The 14,276-nt window shown below is 43.5% G+C and overlaps 1 protein-coding gene across 4 annotated transcripts in view; it reads right to left on the bottom strand.

The window, feature by feature from the left end:
- Nucleotides 1-14,276, bottom strand: part of MET (MET proto-oncogene, receptor tyrosine kinase) — a 128,422-nt gene that overhangs the window by 98,460 nt on the left and 15,686 nt on the right. For all 4 annotated transcript variants that reach the window (XM_025204163.1, XM_025204164.1, XM_025204165.1 and 1 more), the window contains exon 2: nt 3,136-4,350. In XM_025204163.1, coding sequence (XP_025059948.1) covers nt 3,136-4,335 — 1,200 coding nt within the window. In that variant the 5' untranslated portion in view covers nt 4,336-4,350. The remainder of the gene's footprint in view (nt 1-3,135; nt 4,351-14,276) is intronic.

Genomic DNA, 14,276 nt, shown 5'->3' with positions numbered 1-14,276 from the left:
AAGGATTATGTCACAAAATTAATGGGATACTTTGTTGTGAAAAGATCATGTTATGAAAGGCATCTGACTAGGCAAAAAAAGAATGAGATAAGTTAAAGGCCATCAGAATTAAATACGCAAATAAAACACTGAGGGAATAAGGAAGAAACTGTTATTAGACTTCAGAATAAAAACTGGAAATTCAGAGGAGAAAGCAATTGAAAATGAAGAGAGGATAGTAAGGCTGGGGATTAAGCTCAAGAAAAAAAAAAAGACATTTTAAACATTTACTATCGTGAATGTATGTTCTCCCCTGAAATTTAGGGAGGGAAAAGTAAAATACAGGGTTTGACAAAATCTCATTCCTAGCATTACATAGAAACTCCTGTTTCCTCTGAGCGCTGGCAATTTATGGTAAGTTATCCTTCACTGAAAACTACAGAACAAGTGAGGTCTGCTCTACAGTTTATTCTTTTATAATAACTTCATTTATTAATGAATCCCACTTACCAAATAAGAAATGTTAACATTTAAAGATACATCAATTCCCCTCAAATATACATGAAGGCAGATATTTGTTCCATCAGCAGTGCCCTCTTAACACAAGTCGATTTCCACAGAAGAGTCTTGTGTTCTTTTAGACTAGAGCAGGGGTGTCGAACATAAGGCCTGCAGGCTGGATCTGGTTGGCAGATCTGCTCTATCCAGTCTGATGAACTAAAGGACAAGGCTTGCCACAGAACCCTTGGGCCCTGGTGAACATGGTAATTGGCAGCAGGAGGGCAAGCAAGGGCTGGTATCACCCCAGTTACCCTCCAGTTGCTTCACCTGTCAGCGCTGCTGTGGCCCTCTCTCCTCACCTGCCAGTCCCTACTTCATGTCCTGTGCTGGAGCTACTGCCCTGGACAGTGAGGGCATGTGGCAGTGTCACTGGCAGGAACAGTTCCAGCTCTGCCATGGTGCACACTGCAGGGGCTGAAGCCAGTAGTCCGCCTGTGTCAGAACTGGAGCTCCCACTACTGTTACCCTGCTCCAGAGCTGCTGCTGTTACAACTTCCTTATGTTCCAGGCTAGATTCAGTCTGCAAGGACCCTTGTGGTCTGGATCCAGCCGCAGGGCACAAGGTGAGCTTGATACCCCCATTCTGGAAGTTATTCTAGCCTATCAGTTAAGTTGGTCTTTACTACCGAACATCTTTGCCATGGGGGAAAAACTGCTGTGGAAGCTGTGGAAGAGGTGGCTCATCCAGCTTTATCCTAATTCTGAACACCCAGTGCTGTTCAGGGGGCATCACAGAGAGCATGTTTGAGCTCTCATAGTTTCATAGTGCCTAGGGTCAGAAGGGACTCTCAAGCCATTAAAAATCTGAAAATTCTACTTGCTTTTCCAATTCTGCTTCTAGGGTTCTATATTTACTAAACGGGCTGATGCTGCCCCTGACTGTTAAGACCAAGGGTGGTCTTCACTTTTTACTTCCTTTGGTCTCTTCTTATTGTTTGGAATGTCACCAAATACTCTACATGAAATACTAGGTAGCAGATCTGTGGAAGACGAGATGTACAGATATAGAACCCCCCCCCGGAGTTTAAGCCCTTCGTTACCTTTCTCCACCATTTAATCACTTTGCTTTCAGTGGGACTATTTGTGGGGCTATTAAACACAAGTAAGCAGCAGTGTATGGTGGGTCGTTCTCCTTGCTGCTCACTGTAGATGCATTAACAGGTTTCAGAGAATGGAAGAGGGTGCCTAAGTCCACTTACATACCTAATAGGTAGGGACCTACTGAATTCGTGATTGTGTGATTTTTGTGGAAAACACGAAATCGGGTGGGCTCTGTGAAAAATGGTGGCCTCATTGCAAAAGAAAAAGAAAAAAAAAAAAAACCTTACTGAAAAGAAACTGTTGGCTCCCCAAAGGGAGCCAGCAGTCTTCATGGTGCTGTGGCCTGGCCACGTAGCCCGCCAGCGGGAAGAGGGGAGGGGGCACCTGGCATGAAGGGCTGCCAACAAGATATCGGCTGCCTTCACCCCTTGGCACTGAATGGCTGAGAGGGCTGCTTGTCATCCTATATATGACAGACAGCCATCACAACCAATCAGTGTTGAGGGCTGGGGCCACTGGGTACCTTCAGGCAATCAGAGGTGTGTGGGTCGGGGGGGCGGGGGGGGAGGGGCAGCTGTTGCACTCAGCCCACAAAAATGGTGGCTGGGCCCAGGATCTGCCTGCAAAATTGGCCAACTGCCTCCTCAGGTTAGGTAGACCCCTACTAATAGGTGGAATAGCATCTTACCTGCAGTTGTTAAAAAAACCATAGATATTTCAAGCCCGTTAATACTCTTCTTTATCCCCTTAAGCCCTTCAGTGACTTCCATGGCTGATTTACAGTAACTGTTTCTTGCAAAGATGAATCATCAAAGCTGCGCATAGCTATTGCTAACTGTAGTTTATTGAAGGGGACAGCTTAAATACCCTGAAATGATGAGAAGCCTAACCCTGTAATGACATGTTTCTTCCTATTCAAATCAACAGGACAGTCACACAATAGACATGGATGGATCCAGAGAGTGGAGAGCGATGGGTGCACAGGCAGCGAGGATAACCACACAGCTCAAGAGGCCATGGCCACGACCCCGACCCCTCCCTGTGATCCTGGATGTCAGTGAGCTCTGAGAGCTCTCTGGTGTGTCAGGGCAGCTCCTGCTGGGAGCTCAACATGGGCTCAGAGCTCTGTGAGCAGCACAGGAGAGGAAGGAGGAGGGGCAGATGCAGCAATACTCAGCCCCTCCTTTCACAGGGCTCTGGAGCCACCCATAACTACATGTCCTCTCTTTCCGCTTTCTGCTGAATTCAGCAGGGAGAGGAAAGAGAAGAGCCAACAGCAGCAGACTCTGCAGCTGCCAGAAAGCAAAGTCACCAGGCTTCCCTGTGCTGGCCAGCTGGTGAACACATAGAGCTCCTAGCACAGGCAGAAATGCACTGAGAGCTCATTATGCATGTGGTACACAGCCAAACGGTGGGGTGTGGGGGTGTGTGCGCACAACTGAACCACTGCACCTCCTGGATCTGCCCCTGACAACAGAGGGACAGTCAGTGTGAGGAAGGGCACTAACAGAACCCAGCACCAAAACTGTACATGATAAAGTAAGTTTTACTTACCCTGTTCAAGCAGTACTTGCTATCTTTCCCATAAAAATGCTGAAGACATTTCATGTTTTGCTTATCTACAATTTTGTTGAAGAATTCGTTTATTGTTTTTACAGATACTGCGCAGACAGCTGATCTGTTTGTCGGTTCTGAAGAGTCTGGTTTACTTTGTGCAAAGACGCCATACAGAATGTCATCATTCACTCCAAGACCCATTTCATGGGCCAGAGCTGCACCTGGCTTGCTTACATATGCAGCCTGCAAAATATTGAATATCTCCCTTCGAATTGACCTCTTTCTCCGTTTTTCAGTGAAAATGCACTCAAGGGGCATTTCCATGTAAGAACGCAACTCAGAATCCAAGGAGCAGAACCGGATGATTCTTGTGTGAAAAGCTTGGGAGTCAAGAGATTCTCGCTGGACTGTCAGAAAGTAGACAAAGTGGTCATTTTCAAAGGCATGGACATACTTGATGGGATAAGAATCCCTGTACTGTGGGAGAACATCTATATAAGATTGATCTGTAAGAAACTCAAAACCATCCTGGGTTTCTTTTAACCTTCTAACTGATACTGAATGTAGTGTATGCTGTGGCTGAAATGAAGACTTCATGGTATTCCCAACAAAGAAGTTTACAAACCTGTCCTTTTCTGTCACTAAAACTTTGGTTCCCAAAGTGCTTACAACACAGTCAGGGCAGTTATATGACTCTCCATCCATCTGCTTTGAATACATGCAATGCACTTCACTTTGTATGTCCGCAGGGTTGTCAGGGTGAATGATGTGACGGTGACATATACCCCTACTTACACTACCACAGCTGATGAGCTGATCATCATAGTATGTTTCTAGGAGCAAAGCCATGTTGACATTATCTTTCCAAATGCTACTGGATAAATTGGCTTTATCTTTGCAGTCTTCACAAGGTGCACAATCAGGGTTTTCCAATACAGGCCCAGTCTTGTACACAGAAATGTTATGAAGGGTTTCATTTAAGACATAAATCTTGTTGACTGCTCCAATATAGATGTGATGGTCATATAAAATTATATTCTGGATTGGCGTTTCTGCAATGAAATTAGGGAGATGATACTTGGCACTCATATTCATCTCTGATTTTATAGCTGCTTCTTTACATTGTTCAGTGCTTCTCTGCACCAAAGCAAACAGGAAGACAATTATCCCAGATGCAGATGCTGTTACAGACTTCATTGCTGTAGCTTTTACCTGTAAAATATATTTAAAGGCTGTTTATAATTCATTTATTGAAACTTCAGTTTATCTAATACCAGAGATATGCTTCTATGCTATGTCTGTTAACCACACCCATTTTAAGTGTTACAGTTTTGCCCTGTGTTCATAGTGTTGTTCTACAGATTTGTTGTTACAATGTCTTATGGCAGTGGTGTAAAACATATGGCCCACGGACCCCCCTTATTTGGCCCACAGTGCTGTTCCTGCAGCTTATAGTTGACCCATGCGGTGCATGCCAGATTAGGGCCCAGGATGCACGCCTATTCCAGCTGGCCCAAGAAGTAATCTGCATGTGACACACTCTGGTCTGTCTGAGATGAGTGCCACATGTGGCATCTGGCTCCACTGGTCCAGGACTGTGCTGCACATAGTGCCTACTCTTGCCAGTCCAGGCCTGTAGCTCATGTGGCCCCCATTCCAGCCGGCCCAGAATCTGCGCTGCACATGGCACCTGCTCTGCCTGGACTGGGACATGAGCCACATGTACTGCGTGTTCTGGCCAGTCTAGCTTGTGAGCCAGGTATAGCACAGGTCCCGGACCAGCCAGAGTGGATGCCAGATCCAGCATGTTGTGGGGGAGGGGCCATAGGTCTCCTGCATGCCAGATCTGGCACCTGCTCTGGCTGGTCCAGGACCTGCGCTGCATGCGGTGCCCATCCTGGACCAGTCAGAGTGGGCTCTGCATGTGGCTTGTGCCCTGGACCAGGCAGAATGGGTACTGCATGTGCTGGATCTGACGTGAGGGTGAAGGGGTCTGTGGGCTTGATTTAGCCTACTGTCAGGGACTCTGAGCAAGCAGACCAGCCTGGGACAAGTACTGTTGGAGACTCTGAGCTGGCAAATACCTCAGCCTGAGCAGGTAAGACCAGTCTGAACCAAGTACCTCAGCAACCACACCTGAAGCAAGCCTCAGCAAATGAACTGTGCCCCAGTTTAGAAGCAAAGAGCAACCTGATTAGCTGCTAGGAGTGCTGCCTACCCACCAGCTGGGGCCCTGGGTTTGCAGGCCAGTCAACAGTTCTGTTGTAGCAAGCCTCCTGGTTTCTAACCATGGTTTTTGGCTTACTTCTGGACTTTAGCTTTGGATGTCCTTGTGGATCTGTTCCCTGGCTCCTGATCCCGGTTTGACTCTATTTTCATACTTTGCCCTGTAGATTGCCCTTCAGATTGGTAATTGGCATCTGATACCCAAATCCTGCCCCTGCACTGTGTTGAGAACTCGATGTCTGGATTTCCCTCTGGTTTTGGTAATACGGCTCCCACGCTATGATCTAGCTCCAGGCCCCTGCTTTTCCTCAGTGGTCTAACCATTGGACCAGAACACCTAAGCCCTGGACCCTTACAGCTGCAAAGCCAACCCCATGCTGTTCACTTGGCCCTTGGAGCCAGGTGAGTTTGATCCCACTACCTACTGGATACCTATTGCACTGGACCTCACACAGCTCCCAGAAGCAGGGGCTTAAGCACCGGTGCACTGTACTAAAGAAATGGAGAAACTATCATTTTAGCTGGTCTACTTCTACACATACACTAAAACAAATATGACTAAAATGGTTTACACAAAGCTAGTCCTGAGATGTGCTGAAAGCAAGGCTGATCTCAGCACTGTTCTTGGCATACACGCCAAGCAGCTATAGCACTTCAGCACGTGGAAGTAAGGCATTCTGTAGGTTTTCCAAGGGGAAAACATTTTGTAATAGTTGTTCAAGAAATGCAAAATGAAAATATTACCCCTGAAACCTTCTGAAGATACTATTATGAAACAAATAGACTACTTTTCTTCTTCTTTGCTAATTCTTCCACCATTTTTATTGAAATGGCTTTTGACATTTTTCACTAACAGAACCATTTTTTTCTCCACAAATAAGTCTTCAGTAAAAGCCCATTTTTCAACCAAAATGGTTCTGACTGAAAAAAACCCTCAAAAACGCACAGCTGTTTCTCTTAGAAAGGTCCTTATCTCAAGTTAGAAAATGCTTTTCTAATAAGTTATGAAAACATTTTATTCATTTGCATGGTACTTGATGTTTGCAAGTTAATTTTAGGCCCTGTAACGCAGTAATAGGTCACTTTGGGGAACCGTTAGAAGATACAGGCAAATGACTGTATTGTAAATAAAGAGACAGCAAGTGAATTACAGCCATGGAATGATGAAATCAAGAAACGTAGCACATTTCTTTTTTACTTTATTCCACACAATTGTTTCATGTGGTTTTAAAAAAATCAAAGGCCCATGAATAGCACGGTATTTAAACTTTCTCACAAGACTAAATACATGAATTGTGGTTGGAGTATTTTGGTTCAGAGTCGACATTCTACTCTAAGTCACACCAGACGTAGTTCTGTTAATATTGTGCCACAGTTTCTAAGCTAAATTTAGCTTCCTTAAGGAGAAACCTAAAAACACTATGGCCACATGCTGTTTAGAGGATTTGGGGAAAATACAGTTTGTCTGTAGTTCAACAATTGTTATTGATAGACAAATGATAGCAACCATGTTGGATCTTTAGGGACCTAAAGCAAGACTTGAAAGAAACAAATAATAATGGGCTGTTCATCGACTTCATAGATAAAATTAAAGAACATTTCTGGCTAAAATAAGCCCTTATCAACCAGATTTGTTTATGTATATGTCTATATCATCCATATTTTTCCTTAGATCTTTAAAGTTCTGGCTTAAATCGTTAAGCTATAAAAACAGAATTTTTTTCCTAATCAGAAAACTGATGTCTAATTAGAACTTCCTAAACTGTATGGCAAGAATTGTGAATAAGGGTGGGAAAGATATCAGAACCAAGAGACTTTCAGGAGTAGTCTCCAACACATACTAGTAAAGACAAGTCTTTCTCAACCTTTTTAGACTTAAGGCACCTCTAGATAGACTTACAGCACCCCTCGGGAAATGGCAGCTCTTAGTTTTCACCCTTCTTTTGACTACAGAAAAAATAGTAGAGCAGTTTTTTTGTTGCAAAGAACTCAGAAAGGCCACAACTACAGATTGCTATTTGAAATCTCTGGGTTTATCTTGTGAATCATGTTTGCAAGCCTAACAGTGATAACACTGCATGATGCCCTTGAAAGAATCTTGAGGCACCCTGTTTGAGAATCACTGAGTAAAGAAACATCCACTTATATAGTAGGAGGAGTAATAAGGACATTCTTTTTAAAATCAACTGGCACTTTATACTCTTAATTAGAGACAGCACAATAATGTGGAGAGCAAGAATAGACTGATTAAAATAATTAGGGTTGATATAAAATAACCATAACTTGAATTATTCAATACATATCTGTACAGTACACCAGGTGCTGGCTCTTAAGTAGCACAGAGAGAAAATGGGTTTTCATCCCATTTTCTGTGATGATAAAAAGACCTTCTGAAGGTTCTGAGGGGTTGAAAAATCTGAGAGAGAATTCTCATAGCCACCTTCAGCTCTTGGTTCATCAAGATTTAGAGTAGGGATAGTGCCTGGTGAGTAATTTCAGGGATCCTGGTTTTCTCCGTTTATACACTGAAAATTTTCTGATAAAAATTGTTAAATTCTCTGAATAAAAACCCTAAAATTTGCCTCTCACTCCCAACCCACAGCCCCCTGGCCTTGCCAGTGCCCCTCACTCCCACCTCACAGGCCCCCATCCCTCCAGCCCTACTGGTGCCCCTTGCTCTCAACCTGCAGTCCCCAGTCCCTGACGGTGCCTCTCACTCCCAACCCACAGCCCCCCCATGCTCCAAGCCCTGCTAGTGCCCCTTACTTGCAACCCACAGCCCCCTGCCCCCCAGGTGCCAGGGATATGGAACTAGGGACCAGGACCAGGGCCCACAGCCCATTGCTTTCCTCAGCAGTGTCCAAGCCCTGGCTGATGCCTGTGGGAGTTGGCAGCTGTTGTGGCAGGAACAGAGCAGGGCCGAGGTGGGCTGTCCCACTGTGGGCTCAGGGCTCCCTGCCCTGCTGCCCTCACCCCAGGGCCTCTGCAGCCCAGCTGGTGGGACCCAGCATGGGAGAGCAGAGTGGGGCCAGAAAACTTGGTGCCACCACTGCTGCCAGCAGCCCTGTGCCAGCCTGGTAGCAGCAGGGGGCACAACTCTGCACTGCCAATCTTGCTGCTGCCAGGTGAGCAGAGGGTGCCTTGCCATCGTAGAGGAGCTGGAGCAGGGCTCCCTGTCACAGCACCAAATCTCTTGGCCCTGCTCTGCTCTCCCATGCTAGTTCTTGTCTGCTGGGCCACAGAGGCCCTGGTGGGAGGGCACCAGGGTGGGGAGCCCCGAGTCTGCAGCTGGCAGCACACATCCACCCCTGAGATAGTGACTGACTGGTCACTGGGGGGGGGGGGGGAGGGGATGTGCCCCCCACCATGCATCCCTCCTCAGGAGTGTGCACAGCAGTGGGGAGCCAGCCTACCCACCACCCCCTGGACAAAACAGCTGTGTCTCTGTCCCACATCCCAGCTCCAGGTTCCACACACCATCCCGGCTGGACAGCACCTCCAGCTCTGCCCCACTCCCTCCCTCTCTCCCTCATTGTGAGGGCCTCAATCTGTCCTCCCCACCATAGACTTACCTGGAGGGAACTGCAGGAGCTGCTCACCACCTTGCCTGGCTGTCACGTGCATGTGTGCGCATGCACATGTACGTGGCACCTCCTGCCTGACTGCCCTCCTCCCACTCCCTCCAGCCCCAAGCAGCCCCTTGCAGGCTGGTACTCTGTCAGCATGAAGGGGAAACCCTCTGTTTCCCATGTTTTTCTCCTTTAAAGGAGAAAATTATTTAGAGGAAAAAATCCACATTTTTCCATGAACGGAAAACCTGCATTCCAGGAAATTATTCAGGGGGTGAGGGAAGCAAGGGAAAAACTCTTTTTCTCTGTCTCATCCTCCCTCTCTGTTTCTCTTGTTTTTACCAGGCAAGTACATTACTGCAGGAAATTGGCATTTTCTGATAAACACCTGTTTCACTGGAAAAGCCCCTATCAGCATTCCTATCAACATAACATAGAAACAGACACATCCCTTGACCTACTATGATTACTCTCTAACGATGGAGATGACAATGATTAAGGTCTACAAACAATAGTCAGGGAAATAGCAGGACAGATGGACAAGAAGCACAGGAATAGAGTCACAACATCATTTGGCTGCTATGGAAATGTCTTGCTAAGTGTAATCTCCAATACATTCTTGTTTTAATGTATTCCACAATACTTACAAAACTCTTTTCCATCCAACCTTCTAAAATATCCCTCCAGGGCAAATGTCACCCTGGCTATAGACTCTAAGCCCTATCACCATCTGTTCCTCTGTGTGGGCAACACATGCCAAGAGTTTTCCTATACAGACCTCTGTAGAGTTCCATCTTTTCATCCTCAAGTTCAGTGTGTGTGTGTACAGATACTATGGGAGATGATTTCCCATAGTAAACTTATCCTTTTTAATTTCTCACACTACAGACCTTATGCTTCTAAGAACAGAAGGTATGTGCCCTGCCCTTGGTTGGACAGAAGTGATGCTGTTATGTTAGGGGGTACAAACAGAGGAATGGATGAGGGGGTCAGAATGCACCTTCTATTAGAGGTGTGCATCTGGCATTTCACACTCCTTAGTCCATTACAGCACTTTTTCCAGCAGGGAGACACTGGCGACATGCAATGCACTTTTTTATCTGTATTTGGCCTGAAGACTGTCATCATTCCTTCAGACTTCAGCATTTTAAGCCATCTTCTAAATTCAGGGTTACACCCCTGCAAAATGTTTTATTTGGAGATAATCTTGAAAACTTCTTAAAGGCCTTATCTAGTAAAAAATACAGTAACTTGTCTCCTCAGATGTGGGAACTGTTTGAGAACACAGGCTCTTAATCAACAAAGCACATATCTTTAATTTGATTTCAGGGAGCCTTATGCACTTGTTTAAGTGTTCTGTGGAAACAATGCCATAATATGCACTCAATACGTTTCATATGCTATTGCTTCTGTGTACAGGTACAAAATACTAGTTATTACTTTTCAGTTGCTGAGATGAAACAATCTGCCAGTTTTTAAGTGATATTTTGATGATGGATGCTGCTTGTGTTTTTGTACCCTCCCTGTGACTTGCTTGGCACCATTTCTGTTATTTTTCTAAGTCTTTTAGTATTTTTGGCCTGTGGTTTTTGCTTTCTGAGCTATTTCTGGGGTTGGATTCTCTCTTTTGTAAATGGGTATTTTCAAAGTTTGTGTCATGCTGCACCCTTTTTCATGCTTCAACTGACACTAACTCATATCACACATGAGACAATGGTTTTTGGTCAACCATTACTAGTGGCCAGCAACAAGATGCGTCATACCAATAGTACTAGCAGTCTTAAGTGTTGTGGTTGATGCTTCCCCAAACTATTTGATACTGGGAGCTTATGTACTAATGACTAACATCCATCAATACCAGCTTGCTGACAGCTTACTTTTCCACTGAAAAATTTCATCTCAACTGATGGACTGCATAAGCACTGAAGTGCAATACCTTGTCTTGATGGCCAGGTGGATATTACCTGGCACTATACTGATATTCCAGACATGGGCTGGTTGCTGGATCATTTCAAGGCTGCAGCCTCCGAAGAAGCCATGAAACTCGGTTGTGCTTGTCCCATACCACTGGTGTTGACAAGGTCTTTTTTCCTTTTTTAGTTTGCGTGCGCTGCATGAAACCAAACACACTGAGAGAATGAATTTGCAGTCAGATTTTTGCATGTTGTTTGGCACATTTAAATTTTCCTTGCTTTATAATATAAAAGGAAATGACAGTACTTCTGCATTAAATATGGAAGTATAATGGTGCACAATGGCATGTTGACACCAAAAATAATGACTTATTTTTAGGTCATTTCAAGTTAGATGCAGTAAAGGCACAACCTATGATCAGCACGTATGCACACAAATGCACAAAATGGTAGTCTCTTCTCACTTCTAAAAAAAAGTAAGACACAATAGTTATTAAGAAAAGTGTAGGACTTCCTGTTACTAAGAAACCATTACTTTTACAAAATACAATGCAGAGCAGTTCCTAGAATGCTACAATGTATTATCATAACTGCATATCATCACTATAGAAAAACTGATTTTATCAAATAAATTTACACATAATGTCTCAAGGTTCAGTATTCTTAAATTTTTATATTCTGTTTATTCACTGGGAGAATGTGCTTTATGTTAGAATAATATGCAAATTAAGATAAGGCTGAACACAAGTAAGCTCGTACTGGGTTTGTTTACACCATACTGTTTATCTCGAGTTGACTTGACTGACAGTATCAGTAAGGACAGCCATATTTAGATATGTGTTAGAAAGGGTTAGAAATTATTAGAAATCAATTAGAAATGGTTTCTAAGACTGTGCCTACACTGTAAAAAATGCTATTTTTAATTTGGGTAGACTAACACCAATTAGCAAACACTAATTACAGCAAACTCAAAGTACAGTGAACATCAGGGAACTTGCATTTTAACTCAGCTTCACTTAAGCTATAGGGAAATCCAGGGTTGAACTCAATCCAATTTAAAACACCAGTTTCCTTTGTCTGCTCTTGTCTTTTTATCTCAATTAGCTAGCTTGGGTTAGCCAACCTCAGTTAACAGGGCACCGCTTTCTACATAGTAGAGCACACCTTGACATGGTATATGTTCCCGATATAGATGTATGGCCTCCCACCACCACTATGGAGCACCCGTTTCTAATGGAACTGGTGCGATGTACTGGCAAAGCAAAGGCTAACCAGAGTGGGATATATCAGTACGTGGGGTAGTCCCTCTAGTAAGCTATGTGCATAGTAGAGTAAAACTGGTAAAAGAGCAATGGTGGACTAGGTAGAAGCTGAAAGATCCACTACTAAATGAATTGGTCATTTCTTGTTACTGGGGAGACTGCATTCATTAGCTTGTTGAGCTGATCTGGAGGCTCTTTGTAAGATGCAAGAGAACAGTACAGTAGAAATCAGATATATTTACAATCTCTAGTAATTTTAGTCGATTAACAGGTTCAATATATTATTATAATTCTGAATATCTTACAGTAAAAGTACAGTCATGGTTTTGCCAGGTTTATTTTTAACAGGTACTATAAATGACAGATCATGAATTTATCCTTTACTACAGAGGAAATGTTAGTCTTTTACTCATTTAACATTAATTTCCTGTAAGTATACCGCAGTACAATACAGGTCATGGCATTTTCTTTTGAAGCCCACTGGAGTGCTTAACATCCCAAAGCCACAGTAGGTCTTGCATCTCTGGCACAACTGGATTTATTGAATTGCTTCTGGTAGTGATGGGTTACAATGGCACTATAGGTTCCCCCATAATGAACATCAGCAAGTGCTAACTGGTACATTCCAAATGAATGGAACAGCTCAACAGTGATGCATTGTTCAAAAAGCCTAATTTAAAAGGTGGAATACAGCATCCCTTGTTGAAGTTCAATGGGACTACTCGCATGAGGAAGTCCCACTCATTGTAAGGGATATGAACCAAACTCATAATGAAAAGAGACTACAAGGAGACTAAAAATATTGAAAGAATAACTGCAAACCAAGAAATAAATGTATAAAAATACATAGCTTTAATTTCTAACATGTGATACCATTAACATTTCCATATGGATTGAGACTTGTAAATATAGTATTGGTAGTTGTCCACATCCAGATGCACGAGACTAAGGAGTTTTTCTTTAAAAAGGTATTATGGCTCAGCAGAAGCAGGACAATAGAAGGTAGCTTTGAACAATGTAACACTATGAATCTGTTCTGTTCATTTGGAATACCAGTCAGCATTTGCTTGGGTTCATTACAAGAAAACCTGTGGTGTTATTATGGTTCTTTACTATTAGCAACGCTGAAATAATTCTAGTTGTACTAGAGGCTCAAGACCTGCCTTAGCAAATGATTTGTCTTGGTAGCAAATAATTCAGTAGGACAACTTACATATGCAAGTAATTTCAACATAAGGGTGGAAAACTGGGTCTTGGGTCCTGAAGACTGGAACAGGCATCTGTCATGTCATGTTTCATGTTGTACACACCACTAGTTAAAATCCAGACCTAAGATAATGCTTACAGTGAAATAATCACCCTAGCAAATAGGTCTGCACTAACTCAGTTTATAAATGGAGTGAAGGTGTGGCTCACATGGAGTGGACTGTAATAATCTAATCTTGCTGTGACAAACCAAGGTCAGTATAAAAAAGTCATAATCTCAACCAAATGCAGGTGGGGGAAAAGCAAACACCCAGGACATTTCCCCATACTCAATCAAACGCTGCTGGGAATCTAACCATACCCTCAAGCTATTTACTTTGGAATAAAAAAATGTATGTGCATCGCCTAACAAATAATGATAGACATAATCATATCCACAGCCTATTTCAGGTGGCCTAGGCCTTAACCAGTTTATTTTTAATCTGCACACCATTCACATGCTGAAAGTCACTCAACTGTAGCCTCTGGACTAGAGGAGATGATGTTATGAAGCAAGGTGTCATCAGCATACTGAAATCCCTTCATTGTGCGTCTCCTCACTAACAATCCTTGTAGTCCAACAGACCCATTGATTAAGATGGGTGAGGCTGTAGGTCTTTCATGTCAGCCCTTACAACAGAGAAACAACTGTTCAAAACTACCCAAAGGACCCTCTGAAGGGGTGGGGAGGGGAAAGCAGATAACTACATTTCTTTCACAGCTGTGCCAGACAGAGAAATTCAGCATTGTGATATTATTATATTACATATGAAACAAACAGGAACTTGTAGACAAGTAACTAGCTTTAATGTATGCTGATCTGATCCTCCATGTGGGCTCTGTGTACAGATAACATACTGTGCAAGCAACAATTACTGACGTGCATGATATTTTTTTGAAATTAATGACTGGGTAGAAAGAGT

Source organism: Alligator sinensis, unplaced genomic scaffold (assembly GCF_000455745.1).
Source record: "Alligator sinensis unplaced genomic scaffold, ASM45574v1 scaffold65_2, whole genome shotgun sequence".
NCBI classification, from domain to species: domain Eukaryota; kingdom Metazoa; phylum Chordata; order Crocodylia; family Alligatoridae; genus Alligator; species Alligator sinensis.
Note: the sequence above shows the minus strand (reverse complement) of the source record. Positions and strands in the feature narration are given on the sequence as shown.